General features: G+C 31.9%; 2 protein-coding genes across 6 annotated transcripts in view; one reads left to right on the top strand and one right to left on the bottom strand.

Moving 5' to 3' along the window:
- LOC127702509 (E3 ubiquitin-protein ligase rnf213-alpha-like) overlaps positions 1–22,788 on the bottom strand; it is a 333,395-nt gene that overhangs the window by 217,610 nt on the left and 92,997 nt on the right. Inside the window, exons 1-6 of one of the 4 annotated variants that reach the window (XM_052206719.1) lie at positions 13,988–14,108; positions 9,898–10,099; positions 7,625–7,780; positions 4,312–4,587; positions 3,855–3,953; positions 139–683 (exon numbers count right to left, since the gene is read on the bottom strand). In XM_052206719.1, the coding sequence (XP_052062679.1) occupies positions 139–683; positions 3,855–3,953; positions 4,312–4,587; positions 7,625–7,780; positions 9,898–10,000 (1,179 nt within the window). In that variant the 5' untranslated portion in view covers positions 10,001–10,099; positions 13,988–14,108. Of the gene's footprint in view, positions 1–138; positions 684–3,854; positions 3,954–4,311; positions 4,588–7,624; positions 7,781–9,897; positions 10,100–13,987; positions 14,109–22,788 lie in introns of those variants that run through there. The other 3 variants (XM_052206721.1, XM_052206720.1, XM_052206722.1) reach the window with 3 other exon arrangements.
- Positions 21,693–22,788, top strand: part of LOC127702508 (E3 ubiquitin-protein ligase rnf213-alpha-like) — a 157,137-nt gene continuing 156,041 nt past the window's right edge. For both annotated transcript variants that reach the window (XM_052206718.1, XM_052206716.1), the window contains exon 1: positions 21,693–21,939. In XM_052206718.1, the coding sequence (XP_052062678.1) occupies positions 21,735–21,939 (205 nt within the window). In that variant the 5' untranslated portion in view covers positions 21,693–21,734. The remainder of the gene's footprint in view (positions 21,940–22,788) is intronic.

The following is a 22,788-nucleotide window of genomic DNA, read 5'->3' as shown; positions in this document are numbered from 1 at the left end:
TGGTATGAAGGAATGAAATACTTTCAAGCACACTGTAGATGTTGGGTTTTGTTATGGTGAAAGTTCCTCCATCCTTAAATTTTCATCCATGGATGATATTCAAGGTTAAATTAAACAACATTACATTTTTACGCTTACATCAGATACTTTTGCTGATTCAGGTTTGTCCACTTTTGTTTCAGGATTTTGTTTAGTTTCTGTATCACCTTTTCCCCTCTTTTTTCTTAATTTTCTTTTCTTCTTCTTCTTCCCTGTTGGATCCTCTTGCATTTTTGTGTTACCTGTACCTGATTTGCTAGCGTCAGAATCATTACTATCAGAACTGTCATCCTCTGAAGTGTCTTTATCCTGTTTCCCATCTTTTTTAAATGGAACTCTTTCTCTCTCAGCTTGGTCTTTGTTTTTCTGCTCAGTTTCAGATTCCTTAGCTTCTTTTATTGAAGGTCTTGATTTACCTCCTGAACTGTTTTCATTTGTGCTTTTACCTGTGTTACCAAAAATTAAAGAATTTTCAAATCTGCTAGTACTAGGTCCAGCTTGTGTTTCTGCATATTTTTCCTGGATATTCACTTTATCTTTTATTGTTCCAAATACAGTTTCCAGCTGTCCTATCTGAGTACTACTATCACCTGATGTTTGTGGGTCTACAGATGATTCTCCTACATCTTCAACTTTGAGTTTTTCTGAAGGAGAAAACAAAACTTGACATTAATCTAAAGTAACAGCAATCATTGTTCTGATGTTTCTCTGGCGCCATCTTAAGTGTATATTCCCCCGACTCTTTTTCTATAATGGTGTCTGTAGTGACATATATAGATTTCAATGAATGTATTCCTGGTAAAAAATGAATTCAGAGATTTTGTAACCATGAATTACTTAAAAACTCTCTAACTAAATTCTTAAGTGAATACAAAGATTCGGTTTTAAAGTTTGCATATACAGCATGTGGCCATAATTATATGTCAATTGTGATTTTTCAAAATATATTTCATATAAAACCACATTTTTTTCAATAATAATTTTGATAATGCAAATGTTGAAATTAAAATTGCAATACTTTAACATGTAAGTAATGCAAATATTCAAAGTCGATGAACCATGACTGAAGGTACATGGCTAAACAATCTCCATGGAATGAGATGTGCCAATGCTAATACAACTGCATACCAAATACCATTGACTTATTATAAGTCGTTCCCTTTAAACAAACCTAAACACAAACATTAACTTGTAAACTATGTAAAAGTTTCAAAGTCAATGAACCATGATCAGGGGTGGGGCTATATAATCTCCATGGAAACGATACTTGCAAATGTCAATAAATTTGCATACCAAATATCATTGACTTAACATTTGCAGCTCATCTTAAACTGATCTAATCACAAACTAATACATGTAAACTAAGCAAAAGTTTCAAAGTAAATAGACCATGACTGATGGGGCGGGGCCAAATATTCTCCATGGAAATGAGATGTGCTAATGCTTATACAACTGAACACCAATTAACATTGGCCTACCACTAATGGTTCCCCTTGAACTGACCTAATTACAAACTAATACATGTAAACTTAGCAAAATTTTCAAAGTTTATAGACCATGACTAAGGGGGCGGAGCCAAATAATCTCAATGGAAATGAGATATGCCCATGCTTATACAACTGCATACCAAATATCATTGACCTACCACTAGTGGTTCCCCATAAATTGACCTAATCACAAACTAATACATGTTAACTATGAAAAGTTTCAAAGTCAATAGACCTTGACTCAGAGGGGGCAGGGCCAAATAATTTCCATGGTAATGAGATGTGCCAATGCTAAAACAACTGCATACCAAATATCATTGACCTACCACTAGTGGTTCACCATGAACTAGACCTAATCACAAACTAATACATTGTTGACGCCACCGCCGCCACAGCCGACGCCGGAAACAGCATACCTATGTCTCGCTTTTTGACTCCGTCAAGGCGAGACAAAAACTATGACCAAATAACCAGATATAATTTAGCTTTTGTCTATATTCCTTTTTGTGCTTCTTTGTTACATATTTGTTTGTTATCATAGTGATTAAGATTATAACACAATGTTGACTACTGTACCCCTATTTTTGACATTTTTACCTATTATGCCTGTTTGTTTTGTTCACACATCATTGTCAAGTGAGAGGTTTAGCTAGTTATAAAACCAGGTTTAATCCACCATTTTCTACATAAGGAAATGCCTGTACCAAGTCAGGAATATAACAGTTGTTATCCATTTGTTTGATGTGTTTGAGCTTTTGATTTTGCCATTTGATTAGGGACTTTCCATTTTGAATTTTCCTCGGAGTTCAGTATTTTTGTGATTTTACATTTTAGACAATTCTGCATCTTCTAATATATTTATTTTTGAAAAAAAAAATGTTTTATATGATATATATAGAAAGTTGATAGTGACATATCCTTTAGCCATGTACTATACCTGTGGAAATCTGATTAAAAGGTATATATTAATGACATTTTCATATGCATCATTATATGGTACAATAAATAAGAATATTTTGGTAGTTGGCATATTTTGGCCGTTAAAAAAATAGTGGTTAATTTTTTAGCGAATCAAATTTTGGCATTTTAATTTTGATTTGGGGATAATAAATAATTTTTTGTACAATCTGTTTAAAGCAGAATAAAATTAGATGGTGAATGTATGCCTTATAAAAAGTATTTCTAGCACTAAAAGATTTTTCTTAAATTATAAAGAAGGTTAAAATATTCTTGGTTATATATTGGCAAAAACTTAGTCAATTTATTTCTCAAGATGAGTGTGGTGTCAATATTGAATTTTATAATTTTTCACCTCAGAAATTTGTTATATTTCAGAATCTATTTGTTAGTTAGGTAAATCTATCAGCAGCATCACTAAATCCAAAAGTTTTATAAGAGTATCATGTATGTTAGATCATAAGCTCTCTTTTGAAGTCCAACAATATTATTTGCTAAACTGATATTACTGTCATTCATTTGTGCCAACCTTTTGTCAGTGATAGTTACTGTGCATTCATGTATTATTTGTGGAATACTAATTTGGTGGATTTCGTGGGAAAGGGTGAACCATGAATTTAAATGTTCAACGAAAACACATTTTCAAAAGGCTTACTTGTATGCAGACTTTGGCTAAACCATCAAATCATATATCCACAAAAATACAATTTTTTCTCAATCCACAAAAATTGGTACTGTAAATTCAGAAAATTTTGCGTGCATTTATTATTGGGATTATTCAAAGAATGGATAAAAATGCGAGTTTAGTTACTGCGATTTCAAAAAAATCTGCATACAGGTCTATGTTTCAGTAATCAGAAAGCCAGTTCACATCATTGCATTACTCACCTAGTTGCATTACTCGCATAAAAACCTCACACAAATTTCTGAATTTACAGTACCCATGAAAATGAATGAATTCACAGTATTAGTGAAACACTATCTGTATGATAACTGATTAATTTCTAATAAACATAACTTAAAAATTTAGAGTATATATATTCTGCTATTTGTAATGGATCTGTATCTGCTGAAAGTTTTACAAGAAACAAAAGATAGCAAGAGAAAGAGATGCACAACAAGCTTGTTTGAGACAATACACTGAATTTAAATTAAGAGAAAGAAGACAATAATCGGCTGGCTTTTAAAATAACTCACAGGAAAGAAACAAAGCACACCCCAAAAAAATAATTTTTGCATTTCATTATCTTCTACATCTGTCAAAATGCTTGTAAATTGTTTTCAAATAATCATTATTGTATGAAAAAGGTGAAAACTACTGAGCATATGTGTATGTGTGTTAAGCTGTGATAAGAATGGTAATGATTATACTTTTTCCTTTTCCAATCATGCTCTGTTTTCTCTTTCTGTCATCATTCTTTTCTTCTTTGATAACAGAAGATTCTCCTTTATCTGTTACTTTCATTTTCTCTGAATTACAAAAATTGCCAGTAATTAAGTACAAATGATAAGTCTAAAGCTTTGTACACCTTCTAAGTCATTAAAAATACTGAAATTTGCCTTCTTCATTGTTTAGATTTAAATCAAAAGAACATATTATTTGCAAGATAGCTTTGTTTGAGCATTAATTATAATGAAAACTTGGCAGAGGAAGCCATTTACATGTTCTTCCAACATAGTTGTACATTGTAGCCATCTTGGATAACCGGTAAGTATTGAGCATAAAATCAATAGTTTGAAAATATGAAAGGAATTTATACTTGATGCAATGGAATACTGGTGATAATCATGTATAAAAAGCTCTTGATGGTTGCATACAAGTTCATACTTTTCTGATGTCCATCTTTATACTGCTTCCTTTTGTGTTGACCAATAGGAACGTTTTCAGTACTACTGCTAGACAACTCGCTGCCAGAACAATCCATTGCAGAATTTGTCTTTTCATCATCTTTTACTTCTTTCTCATTTGAAAATTTTCTTGTTACATCAACTCTGTATTGTTTACGTGTTTCAAAATTTTCATTCTTTTTTGTATCTTCATCAAATTTATCTTCTTTACAGTTATCTGTCTGTTTAATTGATTCCTCTTTAAACTTATTTTCACCTGTGTGTAAACATGCAACTAAATGTAAAGGATAGAAAACTTGTAAGATCAGTAACTGCAATCATGAAACATTTTCTAAGGGAGCTACCATATAATTTAATGGGGGGGGGGGGGGATGGGGCTAGGATGAAATTTGAAAAAAAAAGGCAGGACAGGAGTTTTGAGTAAAAAAAAAAAGGCGGATGAGCAACTTGGCAAAAAAAAAGGCAGGATGACAATTTATGTAAAAAAAAGTCAGGATAAACTAATAAAAAAAAAAGGCAGGACAGACGACAGAGATTACAACCAAAAAAAAATGCAGGACAAAATTTTTCATCCTAGCCCCCCATAAAAATCAAATGGTAGCTCTCTAATCAATACTGGCAAAATATTTCATCATATCCTCATCAAAAAAATAAAACGCTGTGCAAACAGGAGCTAGCTTTCATTGAATTCAAAACTTATCTTTATAACGAAAATGAATCTCCACAAAAAAAAGAAGTTTTATTCTTTGTGATATCATATATATTAAATCACAAGCCAAAAACTTCAACTAACTCAAACAAATAGCGTGAATATTATCCATATTTGTCCAAATGATTCTGCAAAAAGTTATAAGGTTTGATCTCAATTTTAATTTATGAGTGAAAATCTCCAAGGAAAAGATAGAAAAGAAGTAAAAGAACAGGTTCTCCATCTTGATCATAACAATGGAATATGTGAAAATCTTTGTCTCCTGAAAAGGCTACCTTCAGTAAGAACATTCAATAAAGCTTGTTCAAATCATGTAGTTGTCCTTTTCTAGATTAAGACATTTCAATTTCTAATGGGTAACTCCATACTAAAATTTACGAGGAAAGAGACGATTTTTCATTCCCTGTTGTTAATTTTCCTTTTTTAGATGGCAATGTTCCTTTGGCTCCATCATACGGTGTTTATATATCTCAACTCGTTCGTTATGCCAGTGTGTGTAGTGATGTCATAGATTTTAATGAACGTAATCAATGCATCACTGATAAATTATAAAGTCAGGGATTTCGTTACCTTAAATAACTTAAAGCATTTACTAAATTTTTTCATAGATACAAAGATTTGATTAGTAAATTTGGCTGTACCTGTAGAAAACTTATTAAAAACAGTATTTCACATCCTAAATTTTACGGTAATATTGTACTAAAAGCGCGGAAATTACTATGTGATCCGTGTAAACTCATCCAACCTTTAAACAAACTTAATTTTTATTAGTAAAGGTTATCTTATAAATGTTGTAATAAGATCTTTGAATATTGTTTACATTGGCACTTACATCGATTTTGTCATCAACAAATTAAAAAATAACTAAATTTGTATTCTTTTCGAATGGTTTTTGGGATGTTTAAATACACATCCATGTTTATTTTCTATTTAGAGATTGCTTTATCTTTATATAACATGATACATATCTATTATAAGGTTAAATCCTAACGATCCTACTGCCTGTCGATACTTTTATTTTGGCATTGCACAAGTCATGTCTTCTTTGACTATCCATGGCATTAATACACTAAATCCCTGGGATGTGTTTTAATTGATTTTAGTCTCAGATGCATGATTTCATATTATTAATTGTTTTCGTCTTTTAACTATCTTTCAGTAGCTGCGAGTACTCTCAAATCTTACTTTTGTGTTGATTTGACCTGTTAACACAATTTGTAATGCATTTCTGAAATTCAATGTTTACTTATTTTGTGTAATAACTCGTCTCACTATTTTTAATATGTACCACCTTTGATAAGAATTTAGTACGACGATAAATTTTCACTTCTGTACTGTTAACAACAAATTTGTTTATTTTGTAAAAAAATGTTTACTTCCTTACTCCTAACAACAAAATTATTATATTAAAATTTATCGTTTGTTGATGTGGTTCATAAGTGTTTCTTGTTTCATGTTTTTTATATAGATTAGACCATTGGTTTTCCTGTTTGAATTTTTGTTCAAACAAGTACAAGTGCTCGCCAATCATTTTTAGGCTTTCACAGGTCAGAATTTGCTGATTCATTGTGCATATATTATTTTTCTGGCACAGCATAAAGACGGCAGTGTTTTACTTGAAATGCACCGGAACACAGACAGATTAGTAGCAATTGACCAACTGACCAATGCCAATAATCTTCTAGTACAGATAATGGATTTATTACCCAATTTGGAGATTGAATACAAAGATTCTGATTGGTTGGTATCATAAAAGTAGCTATATTTATCACAAAGAATTCTTACTACGCAAAACTGAGTGCTTTGAAAATGGGACATTATATATTGGCCTAGTTATCCTCTTCCCAGTTTGAGTGTCATATAATTAAGACTTGCTGTTGTTTTTTTTTGTTGACTCAAATCATCTAAACAATTTTCTATTGATGACTTCCGATCAGTTGTTGAAATACCAACCTACCGTTATAGTCAGACAAGTTCCTGAGGCATACTGAAAATTTTACACATGGAACCAACCTATATTTAGATGGTATGAATTAGGGCACATTATGGGGAAATTGCTTCAGATTTTTGGCTATCTGATTAAATACATATTCTTTCATCGATCATACATAATCGTGATGTTTCAAGCAGTGGAATATAAAAGACTGAATTATTGGGACTACATTTATCCCTTTATTGTATCTCGTGGCTTACACATTCGTATCTGACAATATACAAAGTAATGGTTGCTTTATTTTGCAAACAGAGTATTGTCTTGTAAATCACAAAAAGAATAATGACAGCAGGTATAAAGGTATTATATGTTAAGCTCATACATATCCAACAGTTTTCTCTGGTACTGTAATTAATTCCTTTTTGATTGTTGATGCACAGATATGCTGTAACTGTTACATAATTCAGTGACCTCTGACTAGCTGATATTTGCTCTAGGTGAATTTCTTATAGGATTAACTCTTTGACATATTCTAAGACTTTTTTCCCGATTTAGGCAAAAAAGTGGCTTATCAACCAGATATTTTGATACTTGAAATATTTTTAGTTTACAAAGCAATATAATTTTTTTTAATTGTATTATCTGTGTTACCTGACCCTGTACCTTTATGGTCACCAGCATCCCCCTGGCCATTATTTTCATGTCTACTTGAATCATTTGTCTGGGAGTCTTCAGTAGACTGTTCTGGTATTTGTGGAGAATGGCTACCTGGTGGACTCTCTCCAGATACACTCTGGTCACCTGTAACTTATAAAAAAGGAACATTCTGTACTTTTGTGGTTTCTGTAGTATAACTCTGTAGTACAAATACATCTATATATGCTTTTTCTTGGTCTATGCGCATATTCAACAATGGACACTCTCCAACATCGTAGACGAGAATAAAATTTATGACAAAAATCTCTGTTTTGTTGATCTTATATTGCTGATCACTTAGTCTGTTTAGTTTCTCTATATCTTCTTTAGTTTTTGGTTAAAACACAAAAGAGGGTAAAAAAAATCCTCATTTAAGGGTAATTACTCCTATCAAGATTGACAGTCTACTAACTATCGGCAAAATTTGACTTGTTAGTAGATCTTGCCTTGCTGATCATTTTTGTGATTTAAAGTGTCTATTTATCTATTATAATTTTTATTATATAAGGCAAAACGCAAAAAAAATGGTAGAAATCGTCATTAAAGGGCAATAACTCCAATATGAATCGTCAGACAAATTCCTCTTCTTATCTTCGTTGTAGATCCTGTCTTGCTGATCATTTTTGCTTATTTAAGTTCCTATCTATCTATTATAATTTTTAAGATATAAGGAAAAAAAAGCAAAAAATTGGTAAAAATCATCATCAAAGGGCAATTACTCTAATAAGGAGTCGACTGACAATTTCAACCATGAGAATTATTTGTAGAACTTATCTTGCTGATCATTTTTGCAACTTAAAGTTACTCTCTATCTATTATAATTTTCAAGGTAATAGGAAAAAATGAAATAAAGTGCTTCGTCGAGTGCAGCTGGATAAGACCGCAGAGGTCCAACCCTGAACAGTTGGGGCAAAAATGGACACAGTATTCAAGCTTGATACAGGTCTGAATTTGCATTGTAATTAAATATTTGCCACATTATAGGTATCTGACACAGAATAAATGTAGTCAAAGAACTTGAAATTGGTTATATGATTTGAATTTATATTCAATTGAAGATTTCTTACTGTTGTGCAATACATTGTGCTGTTGCGCAATACTTAGTAAATCTGTTTTCAGACTATATACAAAGAATTAGCAAAATAAATTGTGACCCCCAATTTATTTTTTGGAAAATTGATAAATTTCTTAAATCTTGAGGGAAAAAAATTTACAACCCCCCGCCGACGATGACGAGGACGACGACCTGATAGCATTATACAAACGCAAATTCTTTTGCGGTCGTATAAAAAAATGGTAAAATTTGACATTAAAGGGCAATAACTCCTATAAGAAGTCATCTGACAGTTTTGACCTAAACAGACAATTGGTAGAGCTCAACATTCTGAACATTTTTGTTTCCAACAGATTTTCTCTGTTTATAACGGTTTTCAAAATAATAGACAAAACTTGCATTTTACCCCAATGTTCTATATTTAGCCATGTCAGCCATCTTGGTTGGCAGGCGGGGTCATAATACAAATTTTTTAAACTAGATACCCTAATGATGATAGTGGCCAAGTTTAGTTAAATTTGGCCCAGTAGTTACAGAGGAGAAGATTTTTGTAAAAGTTAACAGACGACGACGGACGCCAAGTGATGAGAAAAGCTCATTTGGCCTATGGACCAGGTGAGCTAAAAAAGAATCATGTATCCAAGACAAAGTATCAATTAGTACACATCTAATGGAATCAGTGTAAAGAAGGCATACACAGTCTGAAAAAAATACCTTGTGTAATGCCAAAAGATGTAGGACTGTAAGTGTTAAATACTATATAAGAATACATATTTATTTATGTTTTTATTCATTGATAACAAAATCAATGTTAGTACCAATTAAAACAATATCCAAAGATCTTTTTACAGTGGTACATGTATATTGATAAACTCTTTAAATAAGTTTATTCAATGGAAGTTTATTCAAAGGAAATATAAGTTTGCATGGATCCTAGTTAAGCTTTTTGATTTTTTGTGGATATGCTTCTCTCAACAGCAGTAGGAAGTTAGGGACAAAAAGAAGATGAAGATAACTAGAAATTATCAATGCAAAATAAAAGTAACATTGAACATTTATTCAAATCAGTTTATTATATAAGGTCAGTTTAATTAACCTGATTTTTATGCTTTAATTTTTTTTCCACATACTTTTTTAATAGAAGTTACCAATATTGAACCATTTCTTATCTTACCTTGTATTTTGACTGGTGTACCACATTCTGGACAAAACTTCATATCTTTTGCCAGCTGTCGTTTGCAGGTATTGCCTTCTTCATTCTTTCCTGTGCAGATCATTTTGTCATCAACTCTCTATGCACATTTACAAAATTTCTGTCCTTTTAATACATTATAACCACAACGTAAACTAAATACACTTGGTTATCTGTTCTTAGTCTGAAAGTAGAATAATTAAAAATCATTGTATGTATTCAAAAATATATACAAATATACTACATAAATGTCATAATATGGCTTACCAAATTGTTACTTGTGCAGAGCAATAAGGCACTTGTAACTACTGTGGATTCATTTATTTTCATGGCTACCAATTTCCGTGGATTTAGGTAAAACTGTATTTTTGTGAATTTTTGATTTCATGGATTTTCCTAAATCTGCTTTTAAGCCTTTAGAACATTAGTACTCTGTTGAATATTTAAATTCGTGGTTAACCTTTATCCACGAAATCCATGAAAGTTAGTATCCCAATGAATAATAATGAATCTACAGTAAACAAGGAATTATTTGAATCTGGAATAATTCTGAATTCTGGAAAATTGATAAGAAAAAAAATACAACTTTTTTCTTAGTGGGTTAGCCATGCATGCATGGCTTAGGTTCAAGTTACTTTCACTGATATTTCAGTATGAACTTACTAACCCCCTTAGCCATGCATGCATGGCTAACCATCCTTAATTAAGTTAGTTTATACACCTTTTATCAGTTTTCCAGAATTCAAAACGATTCCAGATTGAAATAATTCATTGTTACTATTGAACTAGGAACAGACGATCAAACTCAAACACCTGATTGATTGATTGATTTATTGTTTCTTACTGTCCAGTGGCAAATATTTCATGCATGTTTAGGATGATCAAACACATGCGCTTACCCCAGGATTTTGGTTTGTGTTTCTCTGTGGTATTTGTGTTCTGTTTTGTCTAATATGTTGTCTGTCCCTTGATTTATGATGCAATAGTTCTAATAATAGACTGCTGAACAATCAAAAACAATGAAGAGTGCAATGAAACATAAGTATCTTAACCTAAATATAATAAACATAATATGAATCGCAACTAGAAAACTGACATGCATAAGGTCAATTTCTATCTGACACAGCTCACATGTTTGTGAAAATCCAAATACTATGTATTTTGGTGGACATTTTTGTAAATGATGGACAACAATAATTTTGACACAGAGAACCAATTTGTAATAGCAAATGATACCTTTTTCGTTTAAATCCTAGCAAAAAGTATGATTCTCAGAATTTATAATTTTTTAAACAAAAATTAAGTTTTTTACACATTTTTTGACAAGAGGAAATAATTTGAAATTCATATTATGCCTATTTTATCTATAAATTTTTTTTATGACATCCTACCACAAGATGCTTCTCAAAATTTTTATCAAAAAGTTTTTTTTTACCATTTTTTCTTTAATTTGCCAATCACATTTTAAATATCTTAATACACCTACATACCATTTTTTAATAAAAATTCTATTATAAGATGACATTTCTCAAAACTTTTTTTCCAAAAGTAATGAGCCTAATTTCACCAAAATATATGATATGCACATTTAGAAATTAGGCACAACAGCTGAGCTAAATTTCATTGGTCTGCTACCTATGCTTTTGGAGTTTTTGCGTTTACAAACGACATTACCAAAAATTTGTGATTTTTAAAAAAAAAAGGACATTTTTCAAAAAAATAATGAGCCTAATTTCACCATGATTTATTATTCCACTGTTTATACATATTGATAGTTTAATCAATATTTGATTGGTTGAGACTATCCCACGTGTCATTGAACAAATCTTCATATTCCCTTCTGAGGATCATTTAATTCCCCTCTGAAATGTCGGGATTACATGGTGCGACGTTACGCGCGGTTAATGTACATAACGTTTTGAACTTCTTATTCTTCTTAAAATAGTGATAGCAAAAATCATTATCATGTTCAAATTTATTTCAGACGATAAAACAAAAAGACTAATAATGAACTTTTGATCCGTACTGTTTATCAATGTGTATGTCATGTTTAGTTTGACTTATAAAAACAAGCAGATAAGAAAAAAAATATATGCAAAATAATAATTAATGTAATGATAGTAAACAAAGCATAGGCTGTGGAATAAAACATTCATTTCCCTTTGCCTCGGGAGATATGAAGATTTGCTCACCCTCGAAAAATCATATTTCCCTCGGGCAGAGCCCTCGTGAAATATGAATATTCTTGGGTGAACAAATCTTCATATCTCCCTCAGTCATGGGAAATAAATGTTTAATATTCACATCTGTATATTAAGCATATCTACAACAACTGTGCACAATTTCAGTGGCCTACTACCTATACTTTTGGAGTTTTTGCATTTACAAAAATTGACAAGACAGATGGGTGGATGGCAAGACAGATGGACAAAACTAGGGCTTGGTGACCTATCGTTTTTATTATATTTCTGAACTTATCACATCACATAATACATTTTGGCAAAGTATGTAAAAATAACATTTAACGTTAGCAACCTCATTATCTCCCCTGTAACTGTAATGTATGCCCTTAAGGTCAAAACTCCTATAAGGAGACAACCTCAGATTTCAGCAATGTTGACAAACTTTTACATATTTTCATGCTGATAATTTTTGCAGTTTTAGTGTCTCTTTGATCTATATAAAGATTGTAGGCAATTTTTTTTCAATAGGTTAAATCCTCATTTAAGGGCAATACTCCTATAAGGAGTCATCTGACATGTTTTGGTTGAACTATTATAGCAGGTGGTGTCAACGTATATTTGTTCTGTATAACAGAAGTTCCACTGGAAACTTTGTTATAAACAATGCCATTATATCTGTTCCTGTTGGAACAAATATTCTATACCATTCCGTTAGGAACATATACTGTAATATTCATTCCAGTGGAAAAAATATTCCAACATATTTTTTCCATTTGGAACTTATCTTATGAAGGAACTTCTATTTCGTGACACTGAACTTTTAATTCTGCTTCTGTCAGATTTAATCTATCTATTGCAGTTTTCCAGATAATATACAAAACTTGCATTTTACCCCTTTGTTCTATTTTTAGCTATGTCAGCCTTGTTGGTGGGTAGGCGGGATCATTGGACATATTTTTTTAAACTAGACATCCTAATGATGATTGTGGCCAAGTTGGTTCCAATAAGTGTCAATCTGGAGTTTTAAAAAAAGTTTTTGTCATAGTTGTGTAACCAGAGAGCATGATTCTGCATACAAAATCACTTTGTCTCCTCCGGGACTGGAACCCTGTACCTCTGTGTTACATGGCAGCACTCTAACCGACTGAGATAAAGAATTACTTCCCTAGCTCAACCACTTATGGCTGGCTAAGTATCTAATACATGTACTAAGGGAAGCAATCTTGTCACAGTTGTTTGTCTTTTTTATCATTTTTCTTTTAAGCAATTTGTCGTTTTGTTTTTATTGGACTTATTATTTTTGGTTGTCCACATGGTATCTTCTCTCTATTTCAACAAGTATTCATTGGGAGGGAGTACCTTCCATTCTTGATTGTGATACATCTGAAGGACATGATTACAGTTGTCTTTGCATCCCTCATGAAGCATACCCCCCCCCTTTTTTTTCTCTGAAATCAAAATATACCATTTATACAAAAGACTATTAAAATCGAGATTCAGATTGAAGTTTGACAATTAAAGTTTGAGCACCATGACTGAAAAAAAAACCTCAGAGACATCCTTTCTACGAGCCTGCAAAGCTTTCAAAACATTAAAACTTGTTTTCTGATTGTAGGTTGTGGTCTTTGTTCAATATTGTGAAAAACAGTAGTTTTATTTCTTCTATCGAAGGGAGAAACTATACATTGAATATGCATGATGGTAGCAGAGACCTGTATATATATATATTTACAGTATATTTGTGTCTCTGATGGTGCTTTACTCCCTTTAGCCTTTATATTCAACATTGTGGTATTTCAATCTGAATCCGATTTTTCTTTTTTTGCTGAATGGGATAAAATAACACCATGAACACATCAGAAATTTGTTTTGATTTGCTTTGTCTTTACCTGTCATGATTAATACAAATTAATGTTGTACATTCTAATTTAAATGGCTGACATTAAGATATTTTAAACGTTTCCTCAAATGCATTTCTACTTTCACTTTTGTTTTCCAACGAATATGCATATATATATGGTACAACTCGCCTCGCATATTCTATCAATTCAATCGGACCGGACCGTCTATATAATGTCAACTCAGACCGTCTATAATTTTCAATAAAAAAAATTGGTTTTGTTATAAAATAGAAGAATATATTTTATTCCAAATTAAAGGGCCCACAAGGGGCAACATGAGATTATAACATTACACATAATGATATTAAACAAATACAAAAGAACAATACTGAGGGAAAGAATTACTTGATTGATAGACATAACAAAAAACTAGAGGCTCTCAAGAGCCTGTTTCGCTCACCTGATTCTACTTTGGTTTTGGAAATCAGGTAAAAATAGATTAAAAGAGGGTGTTAAAGGGTTATTTTCGTGCAACGGTTTCGGCCTTTTTATTTCACATGTTTTCGTGTTTTGACGTTTTATTTCTCGTTTTCTCGTGTTTGGTTCGATGTGCGTGCTTCGTGTTTAGTCCCCCAGCTTGCGGCCATCTTGGATGATGGATCAGCTACAAAGTAATAATACTTGGTACAGCACCTCAAAAGGAACATTCATGACATATTTGGTTTCATTCCATTCAGTTGTTCTCTAGAAGAGGTTCAAAATGTAAAAAGTTAACGACGACGACGACGGACGACGACGACGACAGACGTCGGACGCCGCAGGTGATGAGAAAAGCTCACTAGGCCCTCGGGCCAGGTGAGCTAAAAACGAAATACATATTATTTAACTATTTCGTATATATGTTGTTAGAGTCAATAGGAAGGTCAATAGCATTCACAAACATTAATACATATACATCCACGAAATGAAAGAATTTGCATAAAATGCTCCTCTGGCTGTGTTGAAGATGAAATCCATTATTTAACTTCATCTGAAAAATTTAACACTGATAGAGATGCTCTCTTTGACTTTGTTTTCCAAAAAAAATCCAAACTATTTTTTACTGGACAATCAGCAAAAATTCATTTAATTATTACGCTGTGAAGACAATCAGGTCCTTAATGCTGTTGGAAAATTTATTAAAGTCAATATGACTTAGATCTATTTATTTTTCATATACTATGCTAATCAATGTTCTTTTTCATTATATACATGTATTCTCTATATGCCTTTTGAGGGCCCTTGATTGGTAAAAAAATATGTTCTTGATCTTGTTCTTGTTCTATGGGATCACATATCTTAGATAATATTAAGATTACTTGTTCATCTGCTTTTGACACGAGGAAGAATGATGTTGCAGCTATTACAACAGTATATCCATAAGCATCGTTTCTTGTAGCTGCGGAACCGTAGCTCATATAGGTCTATCTATGAGCTACGGTTCCGCAGAACGAACTATATATCTTAACCAGAGACGTATATATGATAGCTGTGCTGATGTGAACACGAGGTACACTGCTGGACATAGAAATAACAGAGACATAATATGCATTATATGTCTCTGGAAATAATAACGGAACAAATATTCAAGAGAACTTATAATATATTTTTATTATTAATGCTATTTTCATTTGTCTATTATGATATCTGTCACATACATTATATGCTGTACAATGTCTCATGTTTTTTGCTTATATTGTCATCTAATTATAATTGTTAATTGTAAATACCCCCTGTGGGACCCTGATTGGAATAATAGAATATTTGAATTGTCAATTCAGACCGTCTATAATGTCAACTCATGTCAATTCAGACCGTCTATAAAGTCAACTCGTCCGTCTATAAAGTCAACTCGGACCGTCACTATAATCTATAAGGTCAAATCAAACGAAGTATAATACTATAAATAGAGCTTGAACTTCTTATATTCATGATCAAATTATCCTTTAATATATGTTGTTGCATTTGAAAAAAACTATCAAAATGAATTGTTTAACCATAGACATAATTATATGCATATGTCTCTCGTTTAAAAAGTTTAATGAGAGTCAGAGACATGCATGTTTTTTGGATATAGGCGGAACAGTAAAGACTAAAGAAAAAAAAACAATAAAAGAAAAGTTTTTATGGCATACGATACAGTTTCGATCCTACGGTGATTTTTTTACGAAAATTTGCATACAAGGTATTTTTCACATTTTTATAAATTTTCACTTTGTCAATTCAAATATGTAATAAAAAATATACCTTCATGTGCTAAATTTAGAGAATATTGGGAACGAACATTTAGAGATTTATCTAAAATTTCGGATTCTTGGACATTTCTATCCTTTAAATACTTAACTTTTTTGTTTCAAAAGATAAACCGTGACTACGGATTTTTGTAAAACGATTTGGAATAACTTCTTTACAAAAGTATCATCTTATAGAATGTAACAATTCTTTGGAAATAATTCATTTTTATCAAATTTTCATGATTTTAGAAGAAAAAAACCTGCATTTAGCTGCGGAACCGTAGCTCCTTTATGTTCTTATGATTTTGTGAAATTTGCGGACCCAGATATATCTGAAAAGAGACTCGTTTGTAGCTCTTTTTTAAACGTACGTGTTCAGTTATTCAATTGACCATAACACTGGATACTGAAAGCAACGAACAATCAATCAATCAATGAACGAATTCATGTTATTTTTATCAATGAAAGCTTAGAGTCTCAGATGAAACAAAAGCTTCGATTTGCCAGTTCCTACTTTTTCACAAAGTATTTTTTAATACATAGAATTTTTACAATATCGAATTAGAGCTTTTTTCAGATATTTGAGAAACTTTAAAGATCATGCGTTTTCAGTCTTTCAAAAAGTTATCAATTCGAAGAAAAACATTGAAATATTACACAAGGTAAAAAGCTTGTGTGATTTAACAGAAAATAGCATTTCCAGTCAAATTAATCCAAATGAAAGCAGTTTATGGCAAAACTCAGTAACACCCGTCTAAAATCCATATAATTGATAAATTCAGCAACACTTTCCGTTATCTTGATGATATTTTTTCCGGTTAAATAATCAAGAATTCTATAAATGTACTTTAGAAATTAACCCAAAGGAACTTTCGTTAAATAAATCAAGTATTTACAGCAATGACTGATAAATTTAGATATTTCAGCTGTACACGAGAAATTCTACACACAAAATTATGACAAAAAGAACGATTTTCCTTTCCTTATTGTTAATTTTCCCTTTTTTGGACGATGATGTTCCTTTGGCACGACTTACGGTGTTTACATACCCCAACTCGTTCGCTATGGCGTGTCTGTAGTGACGTTTTGAACTACAATGAGCGTAATCTATATATGTATTATTAGAAAATTAATAAGTCAGGGATTTCGTTACCACAGATTACTTAAAACCTTTTCTAAATTCTTCCATGGATACAAATATTTTAAGTTTGGCTGTATATGTAGGAAACTTATTTCAAACGGAACAGCACATCCTAGTTTTTACGGTTATGTTGTTTACCGAGCCCGGAAATTTTAATAGATATGATCAGTCCTTTAAATAAATTTGTTCTAAAAGGTTACCAATTCAACACTGTAATTAGATCTTTGAATATTGTTTTTATTGGTATAAATATTGATTTTGTTATCAGTAAATTAAAACCATACTAAATGTTATTGTTATACACATATGCACTTTCACGGTACTACAATATGTCGATACCCATATTTTGGCATTGCACAAGGTTATGTTTTCTCTGACTGTTAATGACGATTTTACGCTAAATCCATTGGATGCTGGATGTGTACTGATTAATATTTTAGTCTTAGATACATGATTTTTTTATTAGTTGGTATTGGCTTTGAACTCGCTGTCAGTATAACTGCGAGTACTCTCATATCTGTACTTTGTGTCTTTTTTCGTTGTTAGGGACGTATAAATACCCTGCCACGGCCCGTCTGTGTTTTTGTTGGATGTTTTTTTCTGCTTTGTTTCGATCTGATGAGTTAAGTCCTTTTCAACTGATTTTTATAGTTTGTTCTTATGTTGTGTTGTAACACCACTTTCCCAGGTTAGGGGGGTTGAACGCTCACAAACATGTTTAACCCCGCCACATTCTTTATGTGCCTGTCCCAAGTCAGGAGCCTGTAGTTCAGTGGTTGTCGTTGGTTAATGTCTGTCTTATTTGTTTTTCGTAAATTGTTTTGTCACGGTTTACATCGAGATAAGGTCCGTTTGAATTTGCTTAATAATATAATTTAAAAAGTGCCAAACTTTGCTGCATATCAATCGATTCCTTTGGATTTTTTTCCCTGACTTTTTCTGATCTAGCTGTATATATATTCGGATAATTAGCATGTTCCAGAAATGTATACAGCCAGTAGAAAAATAAGTTGAAGTTGGTACTCCAGGAATTTATTCGCATAGCAACATTTTACACCAATTTTACATCAAGCTTCTATACCCTGCTGTACTCGTCGTTTGCTACTTAAGGAGGGAAATGATAACATTGAATGGAAGTTTTGTTTTTATTTCAACTTATTTCTATTTTGACTATTTACCAGAACATTTTCCCGTGAATCCATAATTGATAGCGTCCTTGCTAAAATCGGACAAACATTGAGAAGATCTAGTTTTCAATATTTACAGGGGAGGTAATATTTTGTCACCAGATTTCCCACTGTACACATCCAACATCCAATGGATTTAGTGTAAAGACGTCATTAACAGTTAGAGAAAAACATGACCTTGTGCAATGCCAAAATGAAGGATCGAGATGCAGATTGTAGTACCGTTAAAAATGCATATGTGTATAACAAAACTATAAGTATGATTTTAATTTACTGATAACAAAATCAATATGTATACCAATGAAAACGATATTCAAAGATCTAATTACAGTGTTGAATTGGCAACCTTTTAGAATAAGTTTATTTAAAGGATTAATAAGTTAACCCGGATCGTATATAAATTCCCGGGCTCGGTAAACAACATCACCGTAAAATTTAGGATGCTATTCCGTCTGAAATAAGTTATTTTACAGGTACAGCTAAAGTTGCAAACCAAATCTTTGTATCCATGGAAGAATTTAGTAAAGGTTTTAAGTAATGTGTGGTAACGAAATCCCTGACTTAATAATCTACCAGTACTGATTACATAGATTACGTGCATTGAAAACCAAAACGTCACTACAGATACAGGCATAACGAACGAGTTGGGATATATAAACACCGTAAGATGGTGCCAGAGGAACATCATCGTCAAAAAAAGAAAAATTAACAATAGGGAAAGAAAAATCATCCCTTTTGTCGTAATTTTTTGTGTAGAGTTTCTGGTGTAAAACTGAAATATCTAAATCTAGGAAAGGACACTTATTGCTCTTAATAATTGATTTATTCAAAGTAAGTTGCTGTGGGTAAATTTCGGCAGTATATTTAGAGAATTCTTGATTATTTAACGAAAAATATCATCAAGATAACGGTAAATGTTGTTGAATTTATCAATTTAATTTGTAGAAAAACTATCAAAATCATCTAAAAAATAAAAAAAAGTTTGGATATTTAATACTGTTTAATCTAGCCTCAACGTGTTTTTTTTTATTATTATTTCGGGTTTCATTAAAAAAAAAGTGTTTTGGTGGGGGAGGGGGGAGGGGGTACACAGTTTAGAAAAAATAATCCACCAAGAGCACAAATGTTCGGTCATAATGGGGACCCTGGGTTCCTTGGTTTCTTTGAGAGAAAAAAAAGGGAGGACAGGAGTTTTGAGTAAAAAAAAAGGCAGGATGAGCAACTTTGCAAAAAATAAAAAAGGCAGGGTGACAATTTATGTCATTGAAAAAAAGGCAGGACCGAATAGAGTGAAAAATAAAAAGGCAGGACAGAGATTACAACTAAAAAAAAAATGCAGGACAAAATTTTTCATCTTCCCCCCCCCCCCCCCCGTAAAAATCAAATGGTAGCTCCCTTAGGTATAGCCTGGGATCCTGGCTCACTGCTCGACAGTAGACGAAGTATTAGATTGGGTCAGGATGCCAGGCTACCTTAGGAAGATCGGGTGTTTTTTTCTGTTTTCTGAGCATCCCTTTTGGACATGTTGCAAAACATAGTTTTTTGGTTTAAAAGTATTTTACCAAGTTTCATTCAATATACAACAGAAACATCTAAAATTTAAATTATCAAAAAAAAAATAAGTGTCGTTAATTAAGAAATATCTATCGTCAAACATTTGAGTTATTATATAATTAGCTGAATATTTGACACCCAAAGCAGCTACGTTAAAGTGGACATAACTCTTCTCTTTTTTTGCGGGAATTAACGGCCCGGAATTTAAGATGAAAAGCGAAAGTAGATTCTTCAATATTTTCTGAAAACTATATTGATCTTCGCACTTTTTAGAAATATGGACAGGAGAAAGCAAAGGACAAAGAGGCAAGTACAATAAATCAAATAAATCAATCAATTCATTTTATTTCCTAATTAAAGGGCCCGTAAGGGCATATCAATTACAAACAAGACAATAGTAGACAAATTAACATGTATATACATAATTTTATACAAAAACATTCATTAAACATTATTTTATGATTAATATAACATGTACAATAGTCCCTGTTGCTAAAAGCAGTATATTTGTAATATGAAAATCTAACATTCCGTTATTCTAAACTTTGAATTTGTGTCAGGTGAGCTAAGTCAGTATTTCCAGGGATATTATTTTTATCATAAAAAAAATGGTACTTTCTGTTTACATTTTTTCCTCAATCTCCAATGTGATTTCGCCCAGGTAGGTGAAATTCAAATGTATATAGCTACTTGTGACATAGTAGTGTAACGTGTTTGGCCTATATATGAACTATCTAGCTTGTATCTGTTTTCATTGAATCTGAGATGCACCAATATCAATCTTTATATTAACCCAATATAGGGTTGTAAAAGCGTTGACAGTGCGCACATTTTTAGAAGGAAGCGCTTCATACAAAATGTACTTTGGTCAACGCTAAAAAAAACCCCAATAAATGTACAAAAAGAAGCATTCAATTCTTAAGTAAAACTTCCAAGTTGTAGTTTGAATGATGCTGGATATAAAAAATGGCTGCAAGTTGCAAACTTCAGAGGCAGATTTAAGGGGGTGGGGCACTTATGGACCTAAATATCTGATAAATGCAGACTTTTAACATGTCAAACTCCTAATGTTACATAGTTTGCCCCCCATCCCCCTTTTCAAAAATCCTGGATTCATCTGAACTTGTAGTGTAAGTCTGCTTCAAACATAAAAGTTCAAAATTTTCCTAATAGAAATAATTCTTTCATGTCATGCTCTATGTTCACCTCAACATAAGGTAGGCATCATATTTGTTAACATTTTACCCCATACTAACACTCAATATAAAAATGTTTACAAATTTAAACTGTGTTAAAATGAGCATAGACCATGACAGGAAAGAATTATTTCAAAATTAAAATTTGGAAAAAAATATATGATATGTAAGTTATTACTTTTCCTGTGACGTAACATATTTACTGCCCAATTTAATCATATTTTGTCAGCCCATCACGAGTTTGTATTTTTTAAAACTGTGATTGAAAAATTGTAAAAAGATTTATAAACACGTAGATTTTAGTTTTGAAATTACTTGTAATATTGAGGACCACAAGCTACAAATGTGAAGAATAAAGAATAAGGCAAGTTACATTAACAGTATGTTTATGTTTTCTAGATTCATATGAAAGGAAAGTAACTGACTCCTAAAATTCATGTGAAAATGTATTCCTGTCCTAATTGTGGAAGTGAGGTCAATCAGGGACAGAAATTCTGTGGAGAATGTGGTTCAAAAATAGATGTCAGTATTTATTTAAAGACTGCAGTTAGTATTTGCCAAAAACTGAAGAGTGATGGAACACAGTGTGGGACAGAGTTAACAACAGCAGTGAATATCTGTCCAGAATGTTCCCCACCAGTGAAAAAAGGTACTGCACTTTTACATTTAACTTGCTTCATCTACCCTGGTACCTCCATGACTTTGAGTTTTACCTTGTAATTTTGAAACACATGTGTGAGTTTTGTAGCCCTTTACTGGATCACTCTTTACTCTGACATAAACAAGTCAGAATATTTGGTGTCATGAGTTACCTCCCATCATTTTTAAACAAAAACTGACTTCTACAAGTCAGATGAGATATCATGCCATTTTTTCCTAAAAACAAAAACATTTAAAATTTTGACTTCTACAAGTCAAAAATATACCTAAAATTCCTACATTTTTGGGTCATGCACCCATATCTAAAAGTTAAGCATCCACAATACAATATTAAAAATGTCTTCTACAAACACATTTATCAACAAAAAATATGAATAAAACCATAAAAAAATGGAATCATATGAAATTAACCATTTTATGTATATTAGTATGTATTTGTGATAACATATGAAAAATATTTTGTGTAAGTAATAGATTTATGTGAAAAGCAGCATGTAAAGATATTTTGATATTGTAAAGCATCTTATGACAAATAGTCCTTGTCATTTATTGAATTATGGTTTGCTACAAATGTTAAGGTATTGAGATTTCACAATCAACTGAACAGAATCTGACCCGAATAAGATGGGCACATTCTGACTTTAATTGTTGAGTCTAGAAATGCTGTTAATCCTTTTTAAAAATGAGTTAACAGACTTGCACAAGTCTTGACAATCCTACTTGTTTATGTCAGAGGTCTGACTGATTATGGCCTGATGGTTAGTTTTTATTTGCATTATGATTACCAGTAGAAAAAAATGGGTAGAAGACACCAAGAAAACCATAGGTAGAAGAAAAA

Source organism: Mytilus californianus, unplaced genomic scaffold (assembly GCF_021869535.1).
Source record: "Mytilus californianus isolate M0D057914Y unplaced genomic scaffold, xbMytCali1.0.p SCAF_5, whole genome shotgun sequence".
Classification (NCBI taxonomy): domain Eukaryota; kingdom Metazoa; phylum Mollusca; class Bivalvia; order Mytilida; family Mytilidae; genus Mytilus; species Mytilus californianus.
Note: the sequence above shows the minus strand (reverse complement) of the source record. Positions and strands in the feature narration are given on the sequence as shown.